Source organism: Martes martes, assembly GCF_963455335.1.
Source record: "Martes martes genome assembly, chromosome: X".
NCBI lineage: Eukaryota > Metazoa > Chordata > Mammalia > Carnivora > Mustelidae > Martes > Martes martes.
The window spans coordinates 121463847-121486973 of NC_137897.1; the positions used below are offsets into that span (position 1 = coordinate 121463847).

General features: G+C 43.7%; 2 protein-coding genes across 2 annotated transcripts in view; one reads left to right on the top strand and one right to left on the bottom strand.

The window, feature by feature from the left end:
* The window catches only part of F8 (coagulation factor VIII), a 111613-nt gene extending 108374 nt beyond the window's left edge, over nucleotides 1-3239 (bottom strand). The window contains exon 1 of the mRNA XM_080831254.1: nucleotides 2915-3239. Coding sequence (XP_080687380.1) covers nucleotides 2915-3060 — 146 coding nt within the window. The 5' untranslated portion in view covers nucleotides 3061-3239. The remainder of the gene's footprint in view (nucleotides 1-2914) is intronic.
* Nucleotides 3240-4951: 1712 nt separating this feature from the next.
* On the top strand, nucleotides 4952-22492 carry FUNDC2 (FUN14 domain containing 2). The gene is made up of 5 exons (XM_080794769.1): nucleotides 4952-5671; nucleotides 9414-9564; nucleotides 15705-15780; nucleotides 19207-19338; nucleotides 21998-22492. The coding sequence occupies exons 1-5, from the start codon at nucleotides 5539-5541 to the stop codon at nucleotides 22073-22075; spliced, it is 570 nt and encodes a 189-aa protein (XP_080650895.1). The 5' UTR covers nucleotides 4952-5538; the 3' UTR covers nucleotides 22076-22492.
* The last annotated feature ends 635 nt before the right edge of the window (nucleotides 22493-23127 follow it).

Genomic DNA, 23127 nt, shown 5'->3' on the forward strand with positions numbered 1-23127 from the left:
AATGTAAGGGAATTCAGTGTCAGGAAATCTATAAACATAATCCATCTGTCAATCAACATATTAAAAATAAAATTTAGGGGTGCCTGGGTGGCTCAGTAGGTTAAGCCTCTGTCTTCGGCTCAGGTCATGATCCCAGGGTCCTGGGATCGAGCCCCACATCGGGATCCCTGCTCAGCAGGGAGTCTGCTTCTCCCCCCCTTCAGCGTTCCCTCCACCCCCCAGCTTCTGTGCACATGTTCTCTCTCAAATGAACAAATAAAAATCATAGGGGAAAAAAAGAAATGCTAAGAAAGGTTAAAAAAGAAAAAAGAGCAGTGAGGACTGATTTCACTTACCAGATAACAGAAGATAAAATAGACCCATTGTAATCAAATCAGTATGGTATTGACATAACAAGACAAAAGCAGTTCAATGAAGAAGCATAATGCATCCAGAAATACATAGTAGTATGAATGAAAATTTTATATGATGAATGAGTTTATTCAAATCAGTAGTAAAAGATGTATTATTTGATAAATGGTACCATTGCCATAGGCTACTGATCTGGACAGAAATAAAACTACACAGATCCCATTTCTATACCATATACAAAAAGAATTATCAGATGGATTGATGACAAATGAAAAAAGCAAAACAATAAAAATCTTGCAAGAAAATCTGGGAAATACACATACAACACTGATATGCAGAAAACATTTTTAACCAACACTGGCCACTCTGAAGATATGAAAGAAAAAAGATAGATACATTTGAGTATAAAATTTTTTAAAAATTTTAGTAAAAGTTACTAAAGTCAGTAAACAATAGGTCTTGGGGGAAATCACACTATACATTAGTATGTTAATGCACTATAACAAATAGTTAACATTTGTGACAATAAAAGGGTTTTGTAATAAAAAAATAAAAGAGCGCAAAGAAAAATGGGCAAAACCTATGAATAGTCAAATCTCAAAATATAAATGCAATAGCTAACAGGCATTTGAAAAGACGTTCCACCTAAGAAATAAAAGGAACGCAATTAAAGTGATGATGCGGTATCACTCTATAACTAAGCTGGCAAAAATTAGAACAAGATAAAAGTTATTGACATGAGAGCAGGGAGAAGGGCACTCGCATACGTTGATAGCAGAAATGTCTGAAGAGCTCTGGCCTTTCTGGCAATTAAAACCAAATAGAAAATATTCCCTTCGTTCCAGTAACATCCCTCTTGAGAATCTGTCCCATGGGAATAAAGCACCAGTATGTAATGATGCAGCATACAATGACCAAAAAGTGGAAATGATACAGAATCTTATGTGCCATTAAAATCAATGAATTCGGGGCGCCTGGGTGGCTCAGTGGGTTAAAGCCGCTGCCTTCGGCTCAGGTCATGATCCCGGCGTCCTGGGATCGAGCCCCGCATCGGGCTCTCTGCTCAGCGGGGAGCCTGCTTCCTCCCTTCTCTCTCTGCCTGCCTCTCTGCCTACTTGTGATCTGTCTGTCAAATAAATAAATAAAAAATCTTTAAAAAAAAAATCAATGAATTGGGGTGCCTGGCTCAGTGGCTCAGTTAAGTGACCAACTCTTTAGGCTCAGGCCATCTCAGGGTGGGCACTAGGCATGGAGCCTGCTTGAGAGCTTCTCCCTCCTTTCCCCTCCTCTCCTGTCCCTCTCTAAAATAAAAATAAAAGTGAATTGAAGCTATGCTAACTGACTTGGACAAAATTCCGCTAGATGCTAACGAGAGAGAAACGTGTGTGTAACATCCCATTTTTGTAAAACAAGCAACGACCAAGAAAACTTTTATTTGCATATATATGTGTGTGTGTGTGTGCATGAGGATATATAACCATACTAGGGTTATTTGTTTGGGGATAGGCAAGAAGGGGGCTAATGTAGAAGGCAGATGGGGAGCCAAACAGAAAGAACAAAAAAAGACTGTAATGTATGACATGATCATATTTAATACTTATATTACAATCATATATGTACTGGGGATAGATCTGTATAATATACATTTAAAGAAAACAAAACAAAATTTAAAATAAACGATTTCAGCATTCAATTCAATAAGCAAAATTAGATCAGCAAAATGAACCAAAGGAAATCAGGAAGAAGGAATGAATTAATGAAAGAAAAAGCAGAAATTGATAGAAACAAAAGACGTTTCCTGACAAGATCAACAAAATTGAGAAACTTCCTAGAAACATTATTGTTAAGAGAGTGAAAGAGGACATACACAATATAAGAATGAAAAAGGAAATATAACTACAGACACAGAATAGCTGAACAACATCAGAAGACTAGTATATGACTTGATACCAATGGAGTCTTAAATCCAGAAAAATCTAGATTGCTTTGCAGAGAAAAATATATAACCAAATTTGACTGAAGAAGAGGCAGAAAAATCCAAATAAATCGATGATCGTAGATAATATTGAAAACATCATTTAATACTAGTCTCCCAAAATGCACTGGAACCCAAAAAAGATGAAAAGCTTCTGAACTCAGAGCTAATACTATTCTTAAACTGAAACTGGGCAAAGGTACCAAAACCACATCATACGTACACAGGAGAACTACACACTAAAGTTGTACATAATATTGATGGGATCTCATTGTTCTGCCTCTCTGTAGGGAAGCGTGGAGGTAGGCTGAGGAAAGTTTCGTTTTCTCTCAGGGTCCTGGTCTCTTCATTCTCCTTCCACTGTCTAGTTACCAAAGTGGCAGCATGTGACCGAGAGAAGCAATGGACAAAACATAATAGCATCAACAAATAGTTGAGATCTGTGAACAGGATTGGCCATAAGCACGCACACCTTACCTTTCTCAGTGCTTAACCACCATCACAACCATCCTAGCCTGAAGCCTGCACCTGCCTCCAAGCAGTCACCTGCTCACAATCCCAACGGGACCCTACAGAACGTGCCTTTACCTTGCGTCCACGTGCAGCGCGCCGAGCAGCTCGCTTTGCATATAGTCCCAGGACAGTTCCACTGCACCCAGGTAGTATCTTCTGGTGGCACTGAAGCTGAGCGGCAAAAGGCACAGAAAGAAGCAGGTGGAGAGTTCTGTTTGCATGGCTTGCACTGCTAGACAATGTTTAACTGGGGAGAAACAAAAGACTAATTCTTCTGTAAAATATCTTCAGGTCCCAGGAGAAAAAAGGTAAATTTTCTATGATTTAATGAAAAGTCCCAAAATTTTTGCTGGGAATTTTAGGGAACTTTACCTGCTGGATGTTACAGCAGCATAGCAGTAAGCAGTAACAGATAAGATTGTTTCCTTTTTAGCAGCGGGAAGCAGCCACAGGAAGAACTGAATAGGAAAAGAGGGGCGGAGCTGAATCTTAACCCATTCACTTTTGAGAGTAGTAGCCCCTCCCTCAGCCTCCCCCCCTCCCCGTGAGAATGCTGCTTGAATCAGAACCTTTGAGGAAAGGAAGAGTGAGACGGAGAGGTCAAGGTGAAGAGGAGCTTTGATGTGTATCATATTCCTAGCCTATTCCAACCCTCTTCCTTAGTAGAAGCAGCAAGAAAGGCAGCTCTGGATGCTGTTGGAGATTGTGGAATCCGCTTGCACAAACAAGAGAAACCAGTATTTTAATAGTCTCCCTGTGTCTACCCTTGCCCCTCACACAGCCACCACTGAGTGACTTTTTAAAACTATAAAGCAGATCGTGTCACTCCTTCACTCAGAACCCTCCACTGGTTTTGACTTCACTCAGAGTAAAATCCTAAGTCTTTACATGGCCTAGAGCATCTCCCATGATCTGCATGTCCCTTTCCTCCAGGCCTCTGTGGTCTCATGTCACTATGTCACTATGGCTACTGGCCTTCTTGCTGTTCCTTAAGATACCAAGCACACTCTTGCACCTGGACCTTAGCATTTGCTATCCCTTGTACTCGAAACATCTTTCCCGTAGATCGCCACACACTTCCACTTCCACATCTCCTTCAAGTCTTGGCTCAGGTCTTGCCTTATCAATGAGCTTAAATGTGGACTACCGCATTTACACTGTAGGTTCTCTATCCCCACTGACACTACTGATGTCCCTCCTGGCTTCATTTGTCTATGTAGCACTCATAACTATGCAGTATTCACGTATTTATTTATATTGCATTGTTGTTGTGTGATGTTTCTTAAGGTCGTTTGCATTTGTCCCAGGTATAGGCTGTATCTCCTATCTCCTAACATCAGTATGTAGCCCTGCTGAGCTCAAGCAGAGCCCCTACCCAGATGAATGTTTATCAGGGGGAGTGAGGGCCTCAAAGTATAGGAGATAATAAGAAGAAACTTGACCAGTGTTGCTATAAGAAATGTTATCACCGAGAGTCCAGTTTTGCACAGTATGAATGTGACTGAGACCAACTGGTGAGGGGTTGTACAGCTTGGAAACACGCAGGAAGAAATCCCTTTGGTAAACATTTGCTGAAACCTTCTCTCCGGCAGGTACTGGGATGCAGAGATAATATCTGGCATGTACTGGTCAGGAACTGGTGTAAGTTACTTTAATTCAGCTGCTATTCTTGTCTTTATTTCTCAGGTGATGAAAGTGAAGCACAGAGAGGTTCAGCAACTTGGCCGAGATTACACGGTTTGCAATCAGTAGCGTTCCAACCCATGTAATCCAACTCCATACTTTATGGTCCAAACTCTTCTGCTATACTTCTAAGTGCGGGGTACACAGCATTGAAATATATAAGCAGCTGATATAATTAATACTTACCTAACATGAGGAGGGATGTACAAGGTTACAATTTTAACGGAGAGCGGTCATGGGAAATCTCACTGAGTAGGTTACAGTTCATGAAAAGGAGTTTGGCTTCTCTACTAAGGGCAACAGGGAGACATGGTAGGCTTCTGAGTAGAGGAGGGCTGTAATCAGAATTGGCTTTTAGACTGGTCTTTCTGGCCAAGGGGGAGAGAACAGACTTTAGGCAGATAAGGTTAGGAGCGGGTCGACCTATTCACTTCGGGCAAGAAATGACTGATTGTAAGTTGGGCTAAGATCATGGCACTGGAGGGTGAGAAACTGCTGGATTCCCTGTGAAGCGGCATCTACGGGGCATTGAGAGAGGCGTTCGAAATTAAGACCAAAGTTTTTGGAATTGTGAACTTGCCATTAATTGGGATGGCGCGAGAGCGAGACGACTAGCTTAGGGGTGGGGTGGGGAGACGCGCTGTGGCACGTAAGTGGCTCCATGGGGTCAGGGTTTCTAAGCGCTTCTCACTGCAGTGGTTTTTTAAGCGTCTTTCTCTACTGGCACAAAGTCAGGCACATACAAGCACCGATAAATACGTGCTCAACGTTTACGGTCGTCAGCTTTACTTTTAATAAAGTAACGGGTAAAACAGGCCTTACTAGGGGAGGGCGAGGCGACGGTCGGGTCTCAGGAAACTTCCCAGCCAGCGCCTCCCTCAGAGCCGGCTCTCTGCGCACGCGCGTCTCGGCGCAGCTGCTGGGCGGGGCCGCGGCGCCTTGTGACGCAGCCGCGCGCGGGGGCGGGAAGTGCCCGCGAGGCGCCCAGCCCGCCCTCTTCCGCCGCCGCCGTGGGAATGGAAACATCTGCCCCACGTGCCGGAAGCCAGCTTGCGGCGATGACGGCGCGCCCCTCCGCGCCCTACCGCGCCGAAAGCCTGCGGGTGTCATCGCGAGACGAGCTCGCCGAAATGGCCGCGTCCAGTCAAGGTAGGGGCGGGCGCGCGTCGCGCCGGCGCCACGGGCAGCTGCCTTTCTCGGCTCCGGAAGGGGAAGGGCTGCGCGCCCGCGGGGCCCCGCGGAGCTCCCCCGGGAGTTCTGGCAGCGCGCGGACCGGGAGGGCGTCCCGGGCTCGCCCCTGACCCTGCCGCTCCCAGGGTCCGGCCAAGGTCAGGCGCCAGGCTGGGACCGAACTGCCCCGGGGTGTGGTCGAGTTGGGCTCAGTCAGCCTTCCGGCGCGGCCCCGGGGACGTTCTGTCCTCGTTCTCGGAAGCGCCCCGGCACTTTCAGCCTGCGGCGGCGACTTCGTCACTTTGCCGGTCCGTCTCAGACACCTGGCAAACCTCTTTCTGTGTGCAGAGGAGCCTCCTCTTGCGCTGTTGATGGTTTTGAAAGAATAGTGCACGTGGAATTGTACTTGGAAATAGTTTTGTTGTTTTTCTTTAATTTAGTCCGTGTACTGAAAGAAGATTCTCTATAATAAAATACACGGAGGAGCATAGCTTTAAGTCACGCTTCTTTCCCTACTGATTAATTACCCTGCTTCACGTCATATTCATTTCCGTACTGGATCACAAGATCCCATTGCGAAACACGGCCATCATCGAAAACCCAATTATATAAACCTAAAATTACATAAATTATATTGAAAACAAAGGCAGTGAAGATACTCAAAATTCATCACTTCTTAATTATCTGCTATGGTATGCTCTTAACTATACTCTTGACGTTATTTACATCTATGCTGTGTGATGGGAATAACAGTATGGGATGCTACTGTGTACATCTCTTGCCAACCCTGCATTCAGTTATGTCACAGTTCCATGATGTCACACTCACGGGGAGTGAGTACCTCGTGGAAATTGATACACCCTAGAGATCACACCCAGCCGGTTGTTGAACATTGACCAGAACCCTACCGAATTTATGTGACCAAGGGGTTGAAATGCACAATGTAATTCTTTTCCGTGACCCATAAACAAGGCTAAATGACTTCTGCCTACATACTGGTTAAGAGTGTTCGTTGAATAACTGAGTGAAGTTGCAGGGACTAAACGTCTGTGATTTGACCCCCGTTTTCACTGGAGCCTCCAAAATGACATTAAAATAAAACTCAGGGGCGCCTGGATGGCACTGTAGGTTAACCGTCGTCAGACTTTTGGTTTCAGCTCAGGTCGAGATTTCAGGGTGGTGAAATAGAGCCCCCAGTGGGGCTCTGTGCTCAGCAGGGAGTTTGCCTGAGATTCTCCCCCCTCTCTCTACCCCTCAGCCCTCTCTAAAATAAATAAATCTTGAAAAAAAAACCCTCAAAACTCATTCTTGGTGGGCTTTTTTTTCCATTCCTTTTTTTTTTTTTTTAAGATTTTATTTATTTGACAGACAAAGATCACCGGTAGGCAGAGAGGCAGGCAGAGAGAGAGAGAGAGAGGAGGAAGCAGGCTCTCCGCTCGGGAGCCGGACACGGGGCTTGATCCCAGGACAGTGAGATCATGACCCAGGCCGAAGGCAGAGGCTTAACCCACTGAGCCACCCAGGCGCCCCCCTTTTTCTTTCATTCTTGTTTTCGGTGATATTGTTTAACACAGGGAGACAATTTCTTCAACATAGCAGTAATGTTTTACTGTTCTTTTGTACTGGTGTCTAATGTTGTTACATTAGAAAAATAATTTTCGTGTAACTACTTGTAAACCCATAGAATACCTAGTTCCTCAAACATCCATATTTTCGTTCTGTTAAATTGGGATCTATGATCCATGTTGAATTACAGTTTGTGTATGATGTAAGGTAGTGATTGCATTTTTTTTTTTTTAGTACAGATACCTAGTACTTCTAACACAGTTTGTTAAAACACTCTTTCCCTGTTAAATAGCCTTGGTGACATGTTCCTGAAAATCGAATGGGTATGTGTACATCTGCTTGTGGACTCTCTGTTCTCTTCCATTTATATTTGTGTGTCAGTTCCACACTGTCAAATATGATAGCTTTGTAAGTCTTGACCTTAGGTAGCTGTATACGACTGTAGCTTTGTAAGAAGTCTTGAAATTCCTTGAACATTGTTCTTTTTTTGTTGTCAGAGATTCACTTATTTGAGAGAGAGAGCACGGGAGCAGGCGGGGAGGGGGGGAAAGAGCAGGGGAGAGGGGTAGATGGGGAAAGAATCCCAAGCCGGCTCCTCTCTGCGCAAGGAGTCCCATGAGGGCCGTCTCACAGCCCTGAGACCGTGACTTGAGCTGAAACCAAGAGGAGACGCTTAACTGAATGGGCCACCCAGGCGCCCCAAACTGTTCTTTCCCCCCCAAAACGGTTTTGACCACTTGTGGCACATTGTATTTTCCTAAACGATTGCAACAGTATCTTTCATTCCACCTGCTCTTAGTGTGTCTTTGACACTCCTCCCACTCAGTGATGGGATGCTACGTATTCCCTCTTGAATCTGTGTGGGAGTTTGTGACTGCTTCTACAGAAAGTGGTGGGAGGAACACTGCATGGCTTCCGGAGCCAGGTCTTAAATAGTTAACAGCTTCTGCTTAGCCCTCAAGTTGCCTCCCTGCTCTCTCACTGCCTCCCTTGGAGTGCACCCTTGAGCCTAGGCACCATGCCGTAAGGAAGTCCAGATGAACCCACATAGAGAGGCAGCCTGTGTGTGTGAGTGTGAGAGATGATTCCAGACCTTCTGCCTGTAAGTCTACCAGCTGACTCCTCAGACATCACGGAATAGGAATGGACTGTAATGCCATATCCTGTCTGAATCCTGACCCGCAGAATCTAAGAGCATAATACATTATTGTTTAGCTCCGTGAAGTTTTGGGGCAATTTGGCACAGTACCTGGAACACTACTCTAGGTGAGTCCTTTCATCTCGGTGTAGATTTTAGAACCAGCTTGTCCGCTTCTAGGTAAAAATGTACTCTTTGACTGGGATGGCATGGAGTCTGTAGATGGATAGGGAGAGAGGGAACATCTTAACAGTATGGACTTTTGCAAAACAAAGTATTGCATCAGTTTCAGTCATCTTCACTTGCTCTCTGCAGTGTCTTGTTCTTTACAGTGTAGACGTCTTGTGTCTCATTCATTAAATTTATCCCTGCATTATATTCCCACAGAAAACGGGATTAGACATTTTGTTCCCTTTTTCCTTTCTTGGGCAAATCACTTAACCTCTGAGCTTCTGTTTCTTAATTATAAAGCAGGGTAATAAATAGTAACTTGTTTTGTACCTACTCTGTTCTGTGGATTTAATGAGGTATACATGTTTATTGTTTAGCACATTGCTTGGTGAATAGTAACAGCTCAATTGAACATTACCTTTTATTTTTATTATCAATGGAGATCCATATAGTGGTGAGAATTTGTGAATTTGTGGGCTAAATAGTATTGAGGTATTCTTGAAAAGGAGAGGCAAATGAAGAAAATACGTTTTATTTAGGATACATTATTATTACTATCAGGTTTTGTACAGCCATTGGTTGTTTTTAAATTTGTGAGAAAAAACTAGGCTACTAATTCTAAATTGTCTAGTCGTTTTTTCCTCTAACACGAATCATTATTTGTTGATTTTAGTCAGATTTTCAAGTCGCTAGCTACAATTTCAGAGTTAATTTGCCATTTAAAATAGAATATTTGCAGGTTTTTACTACAATACCCATTTCCTTTAAAATCTCTTAAATCTAGTTAAGAATTGTGATTTATTGTAAAAGAAAATATTTTCTTATTCAGTATCTTAATTCTTGTAGGAAACTTTGAGGGAAATTTTGAGTCACTGGACCTTGCAGAATTTGCAAAAAAGCAGCCATGGTGGCGCAAGCTGTTTGGGCAGGAGTCTGGGCCCTCAGCTGAAAAATACAGCGTGGCAACCCAGCTGCTAATTGGAGGCGTCACTGGATGGTAAGTGATGAGAATGATGTCCAGTGTCTTTTTTGCATGATTTAGCTTTGCAGTTACACGAACCTTCTCCTTAATTAATGAAAGCACATTGACTTTTGTGACATTGATCACTTAGTGTGTAGCATTCATGTAAACATAGTACTTATTACATGCCAGGTGCTGTTTTGAGTACTTAAATATTTCATTTCCTTCTCACAACAACTCTGAAATTAGTACTGCATTGTCTGTCCTCGTTTTTCTTCCAGTTTTATTGAGAAATAAACAAACATCACTTTATTTAAGTTTAAGGTTTGATTTACATATACTGTGAAATGATTACCACAATAGGGTTAGTGAACATTCATTATCTCATACACATATAATAAAAAGAGAAGAAAAAAATTTTCTTCTTGAGATGAAAACTCTCAGAATCTACTCTCCTAACTGTTTCTTGTACACCATACAGCAGTGGTAGCTATAGTCCTCACGTTGTACGTTACCTCCCTAATACTTCCTTCTAAGTGGGAGTTTGTACTTTTTGACCACCTTCATCTAATTCCCCATCTCCCAGCCCCCTGCCTCTGGTAACCACAGATTTGATCACTTTTCCTATGAGTTTTGTGTGTTTTTGTTTTAGATTGCATATATAACGGGGATCATACAGTATTTGTCTGTCTTTGTCTGACTTCTCACTCAGCATAATGTCCTGAAGGTCAGTCCGTGTTATCACAAATGGTAGGATTTCATTTTTGGATGGCGGCATAATACTCCGTGGCGTATGTGGGGCATGTGTGTGTATCACGTTTATCTGTTCATCCACTGATGTATCTCAGGTTGTTTCCATGACTTGGCTATTGTAAACGGTGCTGCAGTGAAGGGGGGGGCGGCAGATATCTTTTTGAGTCGGGTTAGGGTTATTTCCTTTAGATGTATTTCCCAAAGTGGAATTGCTGGACCCTGTGATAGTTCCATTTTTAGTTCTTTACAAGATTTTATTAATTTGTCAGAGAGAGAGAGAGAGCACAAGCAGGGGAATGGCAGAGGGAGAGGGAGCTGAGCAGGGAGCCCAGTGTGCGGTTGGATCCTAGGACCCCGGGATCACGACCTGAGCCAACGGCACACGCTTCACCGACTGAGCCACACGGGCGCCCTATATTTGATTTTTTGAGAATCCTTCATGTTGTTTTTCACAATGGCTGTACCAATTTACAGTTCCACTAAGAGTATACAAGAGTTCACTTTTCTCTACACCAAGAAGTAGAGAACACAAACATACACAAATATTTTAGTATTTATATAGATACGTCATTTCCTTCTCACACCAACTCTGACATTGGTATTGTACTTATGCTCATTTTGTAGGAACTAAGCCTTAAAAGGCCCAGGGCCATATAGATAGAAAGTGGTATAATTAGGAGCCAGCCAATAACTTCCTCAGTTGTGACACAGCTTATGGCTTCATTTGTAACAAATTCAAGGAATGTATAATGCATCAATCTCATCTCTACTTTTTACATTTGAAAATGTTATTGTACAAGATAATGTAAGTACAGAATAGTACCTATAATATGTGTACACTTTAATGAATACATATAGAGCAGACACCTATGTAACAACCACACGGGTTAAAAAAATGTAACTAGCACTCCAAAAATTCTAGAGATAAATGCTGTACTGATAATTACGCAGTTTTTTCTTTGTAGTTTTAACACCAGTTCTATCAGTAACTGATAGACTGTAGTTAACCTGCTTTTGAACTTTAAATAAATGCAATTATGTGTATTCTTTTGAGTCTTACCTTTTTTGCTCAGTTTGTTTTGTGTGTAGTTGTAGTTTCTTTGTTTTCATTTGTATATAGAATTTCATTGCATGATATACCATACTGTTTTTATCCAGGTGATGACTGACATTTGAGTTGATTCCATTTTTGGCTAATTTTTTTAAAGAATTTATTTATTTATCTGATAGTGAGTTAGAGAGCACAGCAGGGGGAGCAGCAGAGGGAGAGGAGAAGCAGGCTTTCCCAGAGCAGGGAGCGCGATGCGGGGCTCCATCCCAGGACCCTGAGATCAGGACCTGAGCTGAAGGCAGACGCTTAATGACTGAGCCACCCAGGTGTCCCCAGTTTTTGGCTAATTTAAACAATGCTGATAGGAACACTGTACAGTTAATTTCCTGGTGTGTATATATGCACATTTTTGTATGGTCTGTACCTAGGTGTTGAATTGCTAGATTATGGGACATAAGTATCTGGCTTTGCTGGGTAATGTCAAACTACTTTCCAAAAGTAGTTTTGACAGTTTACCCTCCCAGCAACAAGGATTGAGTGTTATTGATGCTCTCCATTCGTGTGAGCACTTGATATTGCCAGACTTAAATTTTTACTGGTCTGATAGTTGTATCTCACATGTTTTTCATTTATACTTTGCTGAGTAGTGGTGACATTGACTAACTTCTATGTATTGTTCTTGACCATTTTGGATCTCTTCTTTGATAAAGTCTCATTTTTAATATTTTGTAATTTTTCTGTTAAGTTGTCATTCTTTATCTTACAGAGTTACGGCAGTTCTTTATATATTCTGAATAGGTGTCCTTTGTTGGTTGTATGTTTTACAGAAATTTTTTTTCAAGATTTTATTTGTTTATTTGACAGACAGAGATCACAAGCAGGCAGAGAGACAGGCAGAGAGAGAGGAAGGGAAGCAGGCTCCCTGCCGAGCAGAGCCCGATGCGGGGCTCGATCCCAGAGCCCTGGGATCATGACCCGAGCTGAAGGCAGAGGCTTAACCCACTGAGCCACCCAGGCGCCCCTGTTTTACAGATATTTTTACTCATTCTGCATTCTGTGATTGTCTTTTCATTTGCCTTTTGGTATCTTTTGATGCACTGATCTTATTTTTAATATAGTCAATTTTACTGATCTTTACCTTAATGGTTAGTAATTTTTGTGTCCTGTTTAAATAATCTTTGCCTACTCCATACGCTAGAACTTTATTTCTTTACCTTTCACATTTACATTTATAAATCCACCTGGAATTGTTTTTTGTGTTTGGTTTGTGGTAGATTCCTCTTTCTTTTCTTTTTTTTTTTTTTCATGTGGAATACCCAGTTGTCCCAACTCAGTTTATTCCAAAAGTTATCCTTCCCCCATTACTCTGCCGTACTCCCTCTGTTATATGTCAGGCATCTCTGTGTGTGTAACCGCCATTTTGTTTCCCAGGAACTTTTTGGCTATTCTTTATTTTTTTTAAAACAGTTTAGTAAATAAATTGCCAAATCAGAAGTATAAACAAGTATACAATTGTTTAACAGTACAATTTAACTTACTTTTTTTAACTGTTTAAAAGTACAATTTAAACAAATATACAATTTGAGGGGCACCTGGGTGGTTCAGCTGGGGAAGTGTCTGCCTTTGGCTCAGGTCATGATCCCAGGGTTCTGGGATAGAGCCCCCAATCTGGCTCCCTTCTCCCTCCCCCGTGCCCCTCCCCCTGCTTGTACTCTCTCTCTCTGTCAAATAAATAAATAAAATCTTATAAAGTAAACAATTTGATAAATTTTGACATACACATACGCATAAATCATAGCCACAATCAAGGTGATGAACGCATCCATCACTCTAGAAGTTTCTTTGTACCTCTGCCTAATCCCTTTCATGCCCCCACTAACCTCTGATCTGCATTCTATCACTGTAGACTACTTTGCATCTTCTAAGAATTATATATAAATGGAATTATACAGTGTGTGTTCTTTTTTTGTCTGGCTGCTTTCTTCTGGTTAGCATACTAATTTTGGGGTTCATCTGTGCTGTTTCTTTTAAATCAGTAGTTCAGTCCTTTTCCTTGATAAGTAGTAGTCTATTGTGTGGAAGAACCGTTTTGTTTATCCTTTACCTTTGGTATATGGGTTCGTTTCCACTTCGGGGCCAAAACTGCTATGAACATTTGTGTATGAGTCTGCATGAACATATGCTTTTCTTTCTTTTGGGTCACTACCTAGGAATAGCATGGCTGGGGGTTGTAAGTGGAATGCCTTAACTTCTTAAGAACCTGGCATACACTTTGTGAAATGCCCGTGCTATCTTATACCTCTGCCAGCAACGTAGACAAGTCTTCACTAGCTCTTGGGCATTATGCCTTTTTGATTACAACCATCAAGTGGTATCTCACTGTAGTTTTAAGTTGTATTTCCCTAATGATTAATGATATCAGCATCTTTTCATGGCCTTGTTTTTGCCATCCATCAATCTTCGATGAGGTATCTGTTCAGATCTTTTCTCCATATTTTTATTGGGACGTTGGTTTTCTCATTACAGAGTTATAAGTGTTCTTTACATATTCCAGATACAACTTTTATATCAGATATGTGATTTGCAAATATATTCTTCTACTTTTTAGCTTTTTATTCTCCTAACAGTAAAGAACCGAAGTTCTGAACCTTGAAATGTAATTTATCAACTTTTTTTTTGTAGTTCTAGCTTTTTTTTAAAATTTATTTGACAGAGAGAGAGACATCACAAGTAGGCAGAGAGGCAGGCAGAGGGGGAGGGGGAAGCAGGCTCCCCGCAGAGCGGAGAGCCCGATGCAGGGCTCGATCCCAGGACCCTGAGATCAGGACCTGAGCTGAAGGCAGAGGCTTAACCCACTGAGCCACCCAGGCGCCCCTGTAGCTCTGGCTTTTGATGTCATGTCTGAGAATATTTTCCTAATCTAGAATCACTAAGATTTTCTTCTGTATTTTCTTCTAGACGATATGTAGGTTTAGATTTTTCATTAGGTCCATGATTCATTTTGATTTACTTTAAATCTGTTGCAAGGTAGGAATCTAAGTTCTTTATTTGCATATGATACCTAATTGTTTTGATGAAAAGATTATAATTCTCTATACTGAATTGCTTTTGTACTTTTGCCAAAAATCAATTGACTAGATGTCTGTTTCTGAACTCTTTTTTTTCAGATTTTATTTTTAGGTAATCTCTATCCCCAATGTGGGGTTCAAACTCATGACCCTGAGATCAGGAGTCACATGCTCTTCTGACTGAGCCAGCCAGGTGCCTCTGTTTCTGAACTCTTTGTTGTTGCTGCTGTTGTTGTTTAAGTATTTTTAGTTTCAGTTTTAGTTTTTAAGTAGGCTCCATGCCCGGTGTGGAGTCCTGTTGTGGGGCTTAAACCCACGACCCTGAGATCAAGACCTGAGCTGAGATCAAGAGTCAGATGCTTAACCGACTGAGACACCCTGGTGCCCCTGGACTCTTTGTTAAGTGGATTTGTCAATCTTTGTGCTAGTATCACACTGTTTTTATCACTGTAACTTTATAAGTCATGGAATCAGGTAAATCTTACAACTTTGTACTTTTTTGAACTTGATATGACAGATCTGGGAACACAGCATTTTCATATGAATTTTAGAATAAGCTTGCTGCCAATTTCTGCGAAAAATCTGATGAGATTTTGACTGGGATTGCATTGATCCATAAACCGTGTTTAGGTTTCTTTCAGTTTCTCTCAGCAATGCTTTGTGGGTCTTGCACGTCTTATTTTTTGATACTATTATAAATGGTATTTTTAAATTTCAACTTCTGACTGTTCATTGCTTATATATAGAAACGCAGTTGGGTTTTGTATATGGTTCTTTTATACTGCAGTCTCGCCAAAGTCACTTACTAGTTTGCAGAGCTTGGGGGTCCCCTCAGGTTTGTTAATTTCCTGGGAGGATATTTGCCTTTATGCTTTCCCCCTAGAATCCCTTCTGCACAGTGTAGCCAGAGTCATCTTTTAAAGTGCAACCCAGGGGCGCCTGGGTGGCTGAGTTGATTAACTGTCTGCCTTCAGCTCAGGTCATGATCCCGGAGTCCCAGGATCTCTGCTGGGCAGGGAGTCTGCTTCTCCATCTGCCCCTCCACCTGCCCGTGCTCTCTCTCAGATAAATAAATACATAAATCTTTAGATTTGCTCAAGGCCACAAAATTAGTAAGTGGTAGAGCTAGGATTTAAATCAGGGTCTTGGTGAGTTCAGAGCCTCTGCTCTCTGTTGATACAGTGTAAGAGTGGGAAGGAGCTGGGTCATCCCAAGGTAAGTAAGATCTGAACATTGTTAGACGTGCATGTACGTGTGCACTCGACAGCCTGTCCACTTGTCTGACGTTGCTTTGGTTTTTGTAGGTGCACGGGTTTCATATTCCAGAAGGTTGGAAAGTTGGCTGCAACAGCCGTGGGAGGTGGATTTTTTCTCCTTCAGGTCTGTATGTGAAACGTCCCTAGATGTTTGGAAATCCCCCTTGCCCATGAGGAATGCGGTATGAGGAGCTGTAACACAGTCTTGGGTATATTATTCTAGAATAGCCTTTGCACTTGTTTTCAGCATACTGTTTGAAATGCTAGTGACCATGTGAATCAAATTTCATCAGTTAGTAGTCACTTTTTGTTTCGGAATCTGTAACATGGGGACATAGCACGTACCCCATATCATAGCTCCCTTGTAGGGTTTTTTTTTTTAATATTTTATTTATTTGTCAGAGAGAGAGAGAGGGAGAGAGAGCGAGCGAGCACAGGCAGACAGAGTGTCAGGCAGAGGCAGAGGGAGAAGCAGGCTCCCCGCTGAGCAAGGAGCCCGATGTGGGACTCGATCCCAGGACGCTGGGATCATGACCTGAGCCGAAGGCAGCCGCTTAACCAACTGAGCCACCCGGGCGTCCCTCCCTTGTAGGGTTTTTAAGACCACTTGAAATATGAAATAAACGTGATTTCAGAAGTATGAAGTGGTACGCAGGGCCCTGTGGTAGGGTTTATTTTACACAGGGAACACTGATTCCAGAGCGGTCAGTGAGAAATGAGGGCCAAGTGACAGTCCGGTCTGACATCCTGTCTGTGCCGGACGAGCCAGAGTTTATTTCAGAACTATGAGGTATTGGTTTGCAAACTTGACTCCATGTTGGAATTACCTAAGGAGTTTTAAAAAGCGCTTCTGCTTACGGCCTGCCTCCTGCCCTCTCCCCACCTGATTTCAGAGGTGGAAGGTCTGCTCACACATCGAAGTGTTTTTTTAAAGCTTTTATTTATTTATGTGACCGAGAGAGAGCACAAGCAGAGGGAATGGCAGGCAGAGGGAGAAGCAGGCTCCTGCCGAGCAGAGAGCCTGATGTGAGACTCGATCCCAGGGCACGGGGATCATGACCTGAGCTAAAGGCAGACACTGCACTGACTGAGCCCCCCAGGCGCCCTCACATCTAATATTTTTAAGAGTCCTAAGGTGATTCTCATGTGGAGCAGAGTCTGAGAACCACTGCTCTGTAGGAGCTATAACTTGTTGAACTGTGCCCCAGTCTCTGAATTCATAGCCCTTTGTGCCCTGCAGTCGACAGCCCTCATCTTAGCGGAGTAAGTGCTACCTTTGAACCGCAGGAGGAGTGAGTTTCCCACTTGGGTCAGGCGAAAGTTCAGTGTGTGGGAGGAGAAGGCTGGAGACTGGCAGGCCGGGCTGGTGGCCGGGTTAGGGCATGCGATTGCCACACAGCACATTCCCTCGAATACGAAGCTCGACGTACCCACCATTTTATTATCTCTCAGAGTTTCTGTGGGTCGGTGGTTTGGAGAGGGTAAGGTGGGTGCCTGTGGCTGCGGGTCTCGTGGTTACGGGTGGGAGGCGGCTGGAGCTAGATAAGCGGAGCGGGCCGGGGCGGGTCTGGGCCTCTCGCTGCCCGGGTCAGGCGCCCTGCGTGGCGGCGGCCCTCCTCGCCCCTTTCCCTGTCCTTCCTCTCAGCCCTTCAGGCGGAAGTGCAGTGACAGCGACCTGTGCTTTCCCCTACGCCCTGCTCCAGACTTGACTTTGTAAATATCTTAGTGTTGCTTTGAAATAGCTTTTTAACTTTCCCCTTAAACTTTTTTCACTTGAAGTATATTTGACGTACAATATTAGTTTCAGCGTACGACATAGTGATTCATTATTTATACACATTACAAGATCTCTTAATCTCTTAATCTTGGGGGCCCTGACTGACAGAAGCAATTGATACTGAAAGGGTCACCAGGGAAGATTCTCAAAATGGGATTTCGGTATTGCATGAGTCAGGTAGTCAAGGAGTACAGGGGTTCCTCCTGGCTAGGGGAGGCGGTTGGCACCTGGGGAGTCAATGCTGTGCACTCAGCTGTCGGTCACCGGAGGGATGTGGTGGCCATAAAGTAAACGTGGGAAGAATTAATGTCTTTTATGATAATGAGTCGTCTGTGAATATGTGCTTTCTCTCCATTTACTTAGGCCTTTAATGTCTTCGCATAGACTTTAAAATGTTTCTTCATATACATCTTCTACACTGTGCCTTGGTTTTATTCCTAGAATACCTCACATCTTCAGTTACACGTGGCCTTCCTTGGCCACACCCGCAGCCCCAGTCTTCAGCTGGACTCATAGGCTTATTTGCTATCCACATAGCCTTTTTACGAATGAGACAGTTTTTTAACCCAGCATTTGTTGTAATGCTTTTTTTTTTTTTTAAAGATTTTACTTATTTATTTGACAGTGAGAGAGAGAGCACAAGCAGAGAGAATGGCAGGCAGAGGGAGAAGCAGGCTCCCCATTAAACAGGAGCACGATGTGGGGCTCAGTCCCCGGAGCGCGGGATTGTGACCTGAGCTGAAGGCAGACGCTTAGCGACTGAGCCCCCCAGGCGCCCCTGTTCTAATGCGTCTTGTTGGCAGCTGCCACCTGTCTAGCAATTCTGTCCAGATCCCTCTGTCCCTGAGGTGTCAGTTCACGGCCTCCGTCTTGGTCCTTTTCCTCCATTTTTAGCCCCACTAGACCTTGGAGGACCCTATGGAACATGCCTTTGGAGCCTCTGCTGAAGTGGCCAGGAATGACCCCATTTCTCTGACGTCCCCCATGGATCTTGACCGTGGAGAGGGAGAGTAACAATGCAGGAGGAGACTGTAGAGAGGAGTTTCAGTTTTAGATATTTTGAGAAATTCAGATAGGTATGACTTCCGAAAACTTTGGTGGAGAGAAGTGACGTTGATGGAAGATTGACTGATGGGCTGTAATGAGTCTCTTCAGTTCCTTGGGTAACATTCATCCATCAGAAAACAACATACTGAAATCAGTTTTATCCTATTCGCACATTCTCAGTGAAGGTGTTTTCACTGAGCTTTACTGTTTGTGCCTGCTGTCTTCACGCAGGGAAGTAGGCGGATTCTATACAGTATTTGGTTATTTGTTATTCTGACATGAAGTTGCTCTGGAGGTGTCTCTGTGGGGCCGTGTTCTAGATTTCTTTCTGAGTGGATAGTGATTATGTCGGCTGTAAGGTCTGTAAGGTTTCTTCACCTTACATCTGGACGTTCACTTCTGATTTTCTTCTTACCATTTTATATTTTTAAGCTCACTTACAAGTTTGTAGAGAGGGATAAGAGTGTAAATAAGAGTAAAAGGATTGCCAGGGGTCATTGAAGCCCAGTCTGTTGGTCTGGATCAGGCATAGGGCCTTGCATGTTGGGTGGATACTGAGTAGATGTGGAGTGAGTGTCATTGTCATGCAACGGACTAGACGGCAGGTGTCTCAAGAAATGGAAAGTCAGAAGGGTTTTTCGTAAGGTACTTCAGTGACTCCGTCGTAATGAACAGAAATAACAAGCCTGTGTTTCTTGTTCTTCGCCGTCATTATCGAAACGATAGCTTGCGAACCATACTGGGTACATCAAGGTTGACTGGCAGCGAGTGGAGAAGGACATGAAGAAAGCCAAGGAGCAGCTGAAGATCCGTAAGAGCAACCAGCTGTCTACGGAGGTCAGAAGCAAAGCGGAGGAGGTGAGGCCTGCTTCGTCCGCCTGCGCCGCGAGGGGTGTGGACAGCGGGGCAGACGCGCCGGTGTGCCAGCCTCGGCGCGCGCTTAGAGCTGGGTGATTGGCGTGCCGGTGACTTCTGTCAGGGAGTGCGAATGCGGAACGAGCGTTTCCCTGTGTGGTTTGGTCGTGCCTCGAATTAGTTCTGCAGCAGGTGGGACGCAGACGGTGTTGCATCACCCTTTGTCTCCGTGCGCGCGCTCCTCTGAAATGTGCGCCCTGGACGTGCTCACGCGACCAGCAGGAGCTCTGGCCTCCGAGGTCGGCAGCCTGTTCTTTGTGAAGGGCTGGCTGATAAGTATTTCCAGCTTTATAGGCCCTGTGGTCTCTGTCACAACTCCTGAGCTCCCGTGTCGTGGGGAAACTTCATTTACAAACGGGCAGCATTTGGTGCAGAGGCGATGTCGTTCGCTCGCCTCTGCTCCAACACGTGAAACCAGGTTAGGTTGCACTGGCGGGCACTTGGGAGGGACAGGAGAAGTCCTTCTTTTTTAAAAGAATTATGCTACTTTACTACCTTTGGAAATACGTTAAATGTGCCGAAGAGATAAGTGCTCTGAAGTGTGGAGAAATAAACTTGGATCAAGGTGTCAAGAAGGCTCTGGGCTCACAGAGAAAAGGGATGGATTTAGGCGGAAATTGAGACAGGCCTTGTCCTTGAAATGTTGCCCAGTGATGGCCACAAAATAAAACAGGTTAAACCCATAAAGACCAAGAGAACAGGAGAAAAATACCAGAAGACAAGAAATGTCAGCAAGTTTCTAGAAGTTGGAAAACAGGTAGGTGAGTGGTAAATACTGAGCAGATAGGTCCGCCTTGCCGGGTACGTAATGGCAGTCGCTGTGTGGTGTCGGGTGGCAGGCCGAAGCTGGTCCTTTGCCCAAATGGAAGGTGGCATCTGTGGGCGCCCAGGAGTGCAGATAGTCCCTCCCACCCCTCTCCCCCTGCCTCAAGCTCAAGGTTATAAAAGTGACAGTTTTTTCATTTTGCCAAAACGTGACTATTCTCATAATTACAAAAGTAATACGTGATTGTTGCAAACTTCTTTAGTGACGTGGGAAGTAATGTAATAAACTGTTGAGTCACAGAGGGAACTTGTTATAAACAATCCAGAAGGTTTGGAATTAGTACATTCCACAAATTTTTGTATTCCTGTTTGTGGCCTGGTCCTGTCACAGGCTCCAGGGATAGTGGCTGGTTCCCCCCTTAGAGCCCGTGTTGTTGCTTGGGAAGCCAGGGAATGAGGGTGATAAATTAATTCAGTGTTTAGCAATCAAGTCATCAGTGACTTCAGTGACAACAGTTTTGGCCAGACTGTAGCAAGTTGAGGAATGAGTAGGAAGTAAGGCAGTAAAGATAATGAATGAAAACAATCATTTTAGGAATTTGTATGATTTTTTTCATTCCCCCTAAGAATGGTAGATGGCGAAAGACAGTACCTCAGGTAGGGAAATGTGGGGTCCAGTCAAGTCAGAGAGCCAGTGAAAGGGTCATAGGAAGGCATAGGCGTAGTGGGAGTAAGGATGCTAGGGAGTCCCAGGGGGACTGGGTAGTGGAGTGGCGCAGGTCAGGGTATGAGTGACTTAAATGGTTGGGACATGAAGTCACTGTACTTGAGTTCAAGAAATGATGAGGCCAGGGTACCAGGTATGTTGTCGCAGTGAACAGTGTCTCAGGTGGTAGTTGTACTTGGGAAAAAGAGGGAGTCTGGCCCACTTTGATAGAGCATGGGAGCCATAGGGTGCTGAGTATGTGTTCTGAGGTGCAGGTGAATGGACAGGAAGAGGTGGGAGTTTTGTGAATTTAAGATATCCTTGTTTTAATCATCCCCTGAGTGGTGAGGTGTGAGAATGCAAATACATAGCCTCTACTCAGGAGGAGGCCTCAGAGGGGGATGGGTGGGGTAGATGGACACATGGAATGAGGGAGGGACAGGATGAATGGATAGAAAAATTTGGAGAGAGACTTCAGAATGAGCAGCCTTGATTGGAAAGTAGGTGTCAGAACGAAGGAGTGAAGTTGGAAACTGAGAATTGCCTCTGTAACCAGTTTATTAACTACAGCTTTTCCTCTTTCCCCATAATTTCCCCCGTGAACTCTGTCCTTTCCTGTTCCTGAATGAACTCTCGGGCAGATTTCTTAGCTCTCTAACAGACATAACTGAAGACAGATTCCAAGGAGTCGCCTTTGGCTTCTCCTCCTCACCCCTCACATGGCCAGTCATCCAATCAAAGTCCCATTTCAGAAACATCTCTTGAATTTTATCATTTTACATTAACATCCCTGCTACCATTTTTTAAAATTTAGTGTAATTTTTTCAGTGTTCCAGAATTCATTGTTGATGCACCACACCCAGTGCTCCGTGCAATACGTGCCCTCCTTAATACCCACCACCAGGCTCCCCCATGCCCCCAACCCCCCTCCTCTCCAAAACCCTCGATTTGTTTCTCGGAGTCCACAGTCTCTCATGGTTTGTCTCCCCCTCCGATTTCCGTGCTACCATCTTGACCTAGAGACCCAGTGGTGAAGGGATTGACGTTGTTAAGATCGCATCGGTAATAGAGATCTGATTCCTGATAACATCCCTAGCAAAATAACCCACTTGTGCTATCTTCTGTTCCTAGGTAGTGTCATTCGTGAAGAAGAACGTTCTAGTGACTGGGGGATTTTTTGGAGGCTTTCTGCTTGGCATGGCATCCTAAGGACGACAACTTCACTTCCAGCAGCCTCTTCACTCCATCACAGGACATCAAGTCTGTCCTCCTTCTTCCGTGACTTCCTCCCTGCTGTGGCGTATCCGAATGGCTTCTGTAGGCATCTGCGGTGCAAGTTGACACAACCCTATTATGAACTTGATGGCAGTGGAAGAGACCATAGACATTAGCTCTTCTCCCGGCACACTCCCCACTTGACTAATCTGTAGGTCAGCAAAAATGTTCCTTCCCCTTCTCCCATATGAGATACTTAACAGACCATGGTCCATGAGACGGCTCACCTTGGAGGTTGGGTGGATCCTCAAAGGTTGTCCCAAACTTGATTTGGAAAGGAAATCACAAGCATAGAGATACCTTATGTGCTGCATGGAAAGGAACTGAATACATTTGCCTTTAAGCATGAAAGACTTGGTATCTGGTGTCTACTTTCTTTTTAGTTGGTTTTAGATTACAGAAAGAGAGCTATTTATATACCTGCTATAATTATCCTGACAAAAATGGCAGTATAAGCACTATAATTGAAAAACCCGAATGTGGAATGAGCTTGTGCTAAAGGTATATATTCTGAGCTAAAGGTATTGTGTTTGGTGGAAAACCAACTAACAGATACATCATATGATGGTCAAATTTAGTGAATCATTTAGGGGCATTAAGATACTATCCGGGGATGTTTTCCATCATAAAGCGCTCATTGCTAGTTCCAAAGGGTTTTTTCATGGTAAAATAGTGACTATAGGTAGGAAAGGGAAGAAGCTCTTGGATTTTTATTTCACAGAAAAGGTTTTAAGCTTTGAAAGGTGAAGTAGTATTTACCTCTTGTTGAAACATTAGGGGTAGCCATAGCTCCTTTGTGCCAATTCTGTTTCTTTATCTAACTGGTATGAAATACCTCACCTTTCAGCCAGAGTTTTAAAGAGGTGGCATTTCAGGCATTCAGAGTGGGGAACAGTAGCAGTAGCATGTGTGATGTAAATTACTTCCGTCATCACACATTCTGCTGTCTCACAATGGCCCCAACTCTTAGAATTATTTTTTAAAGT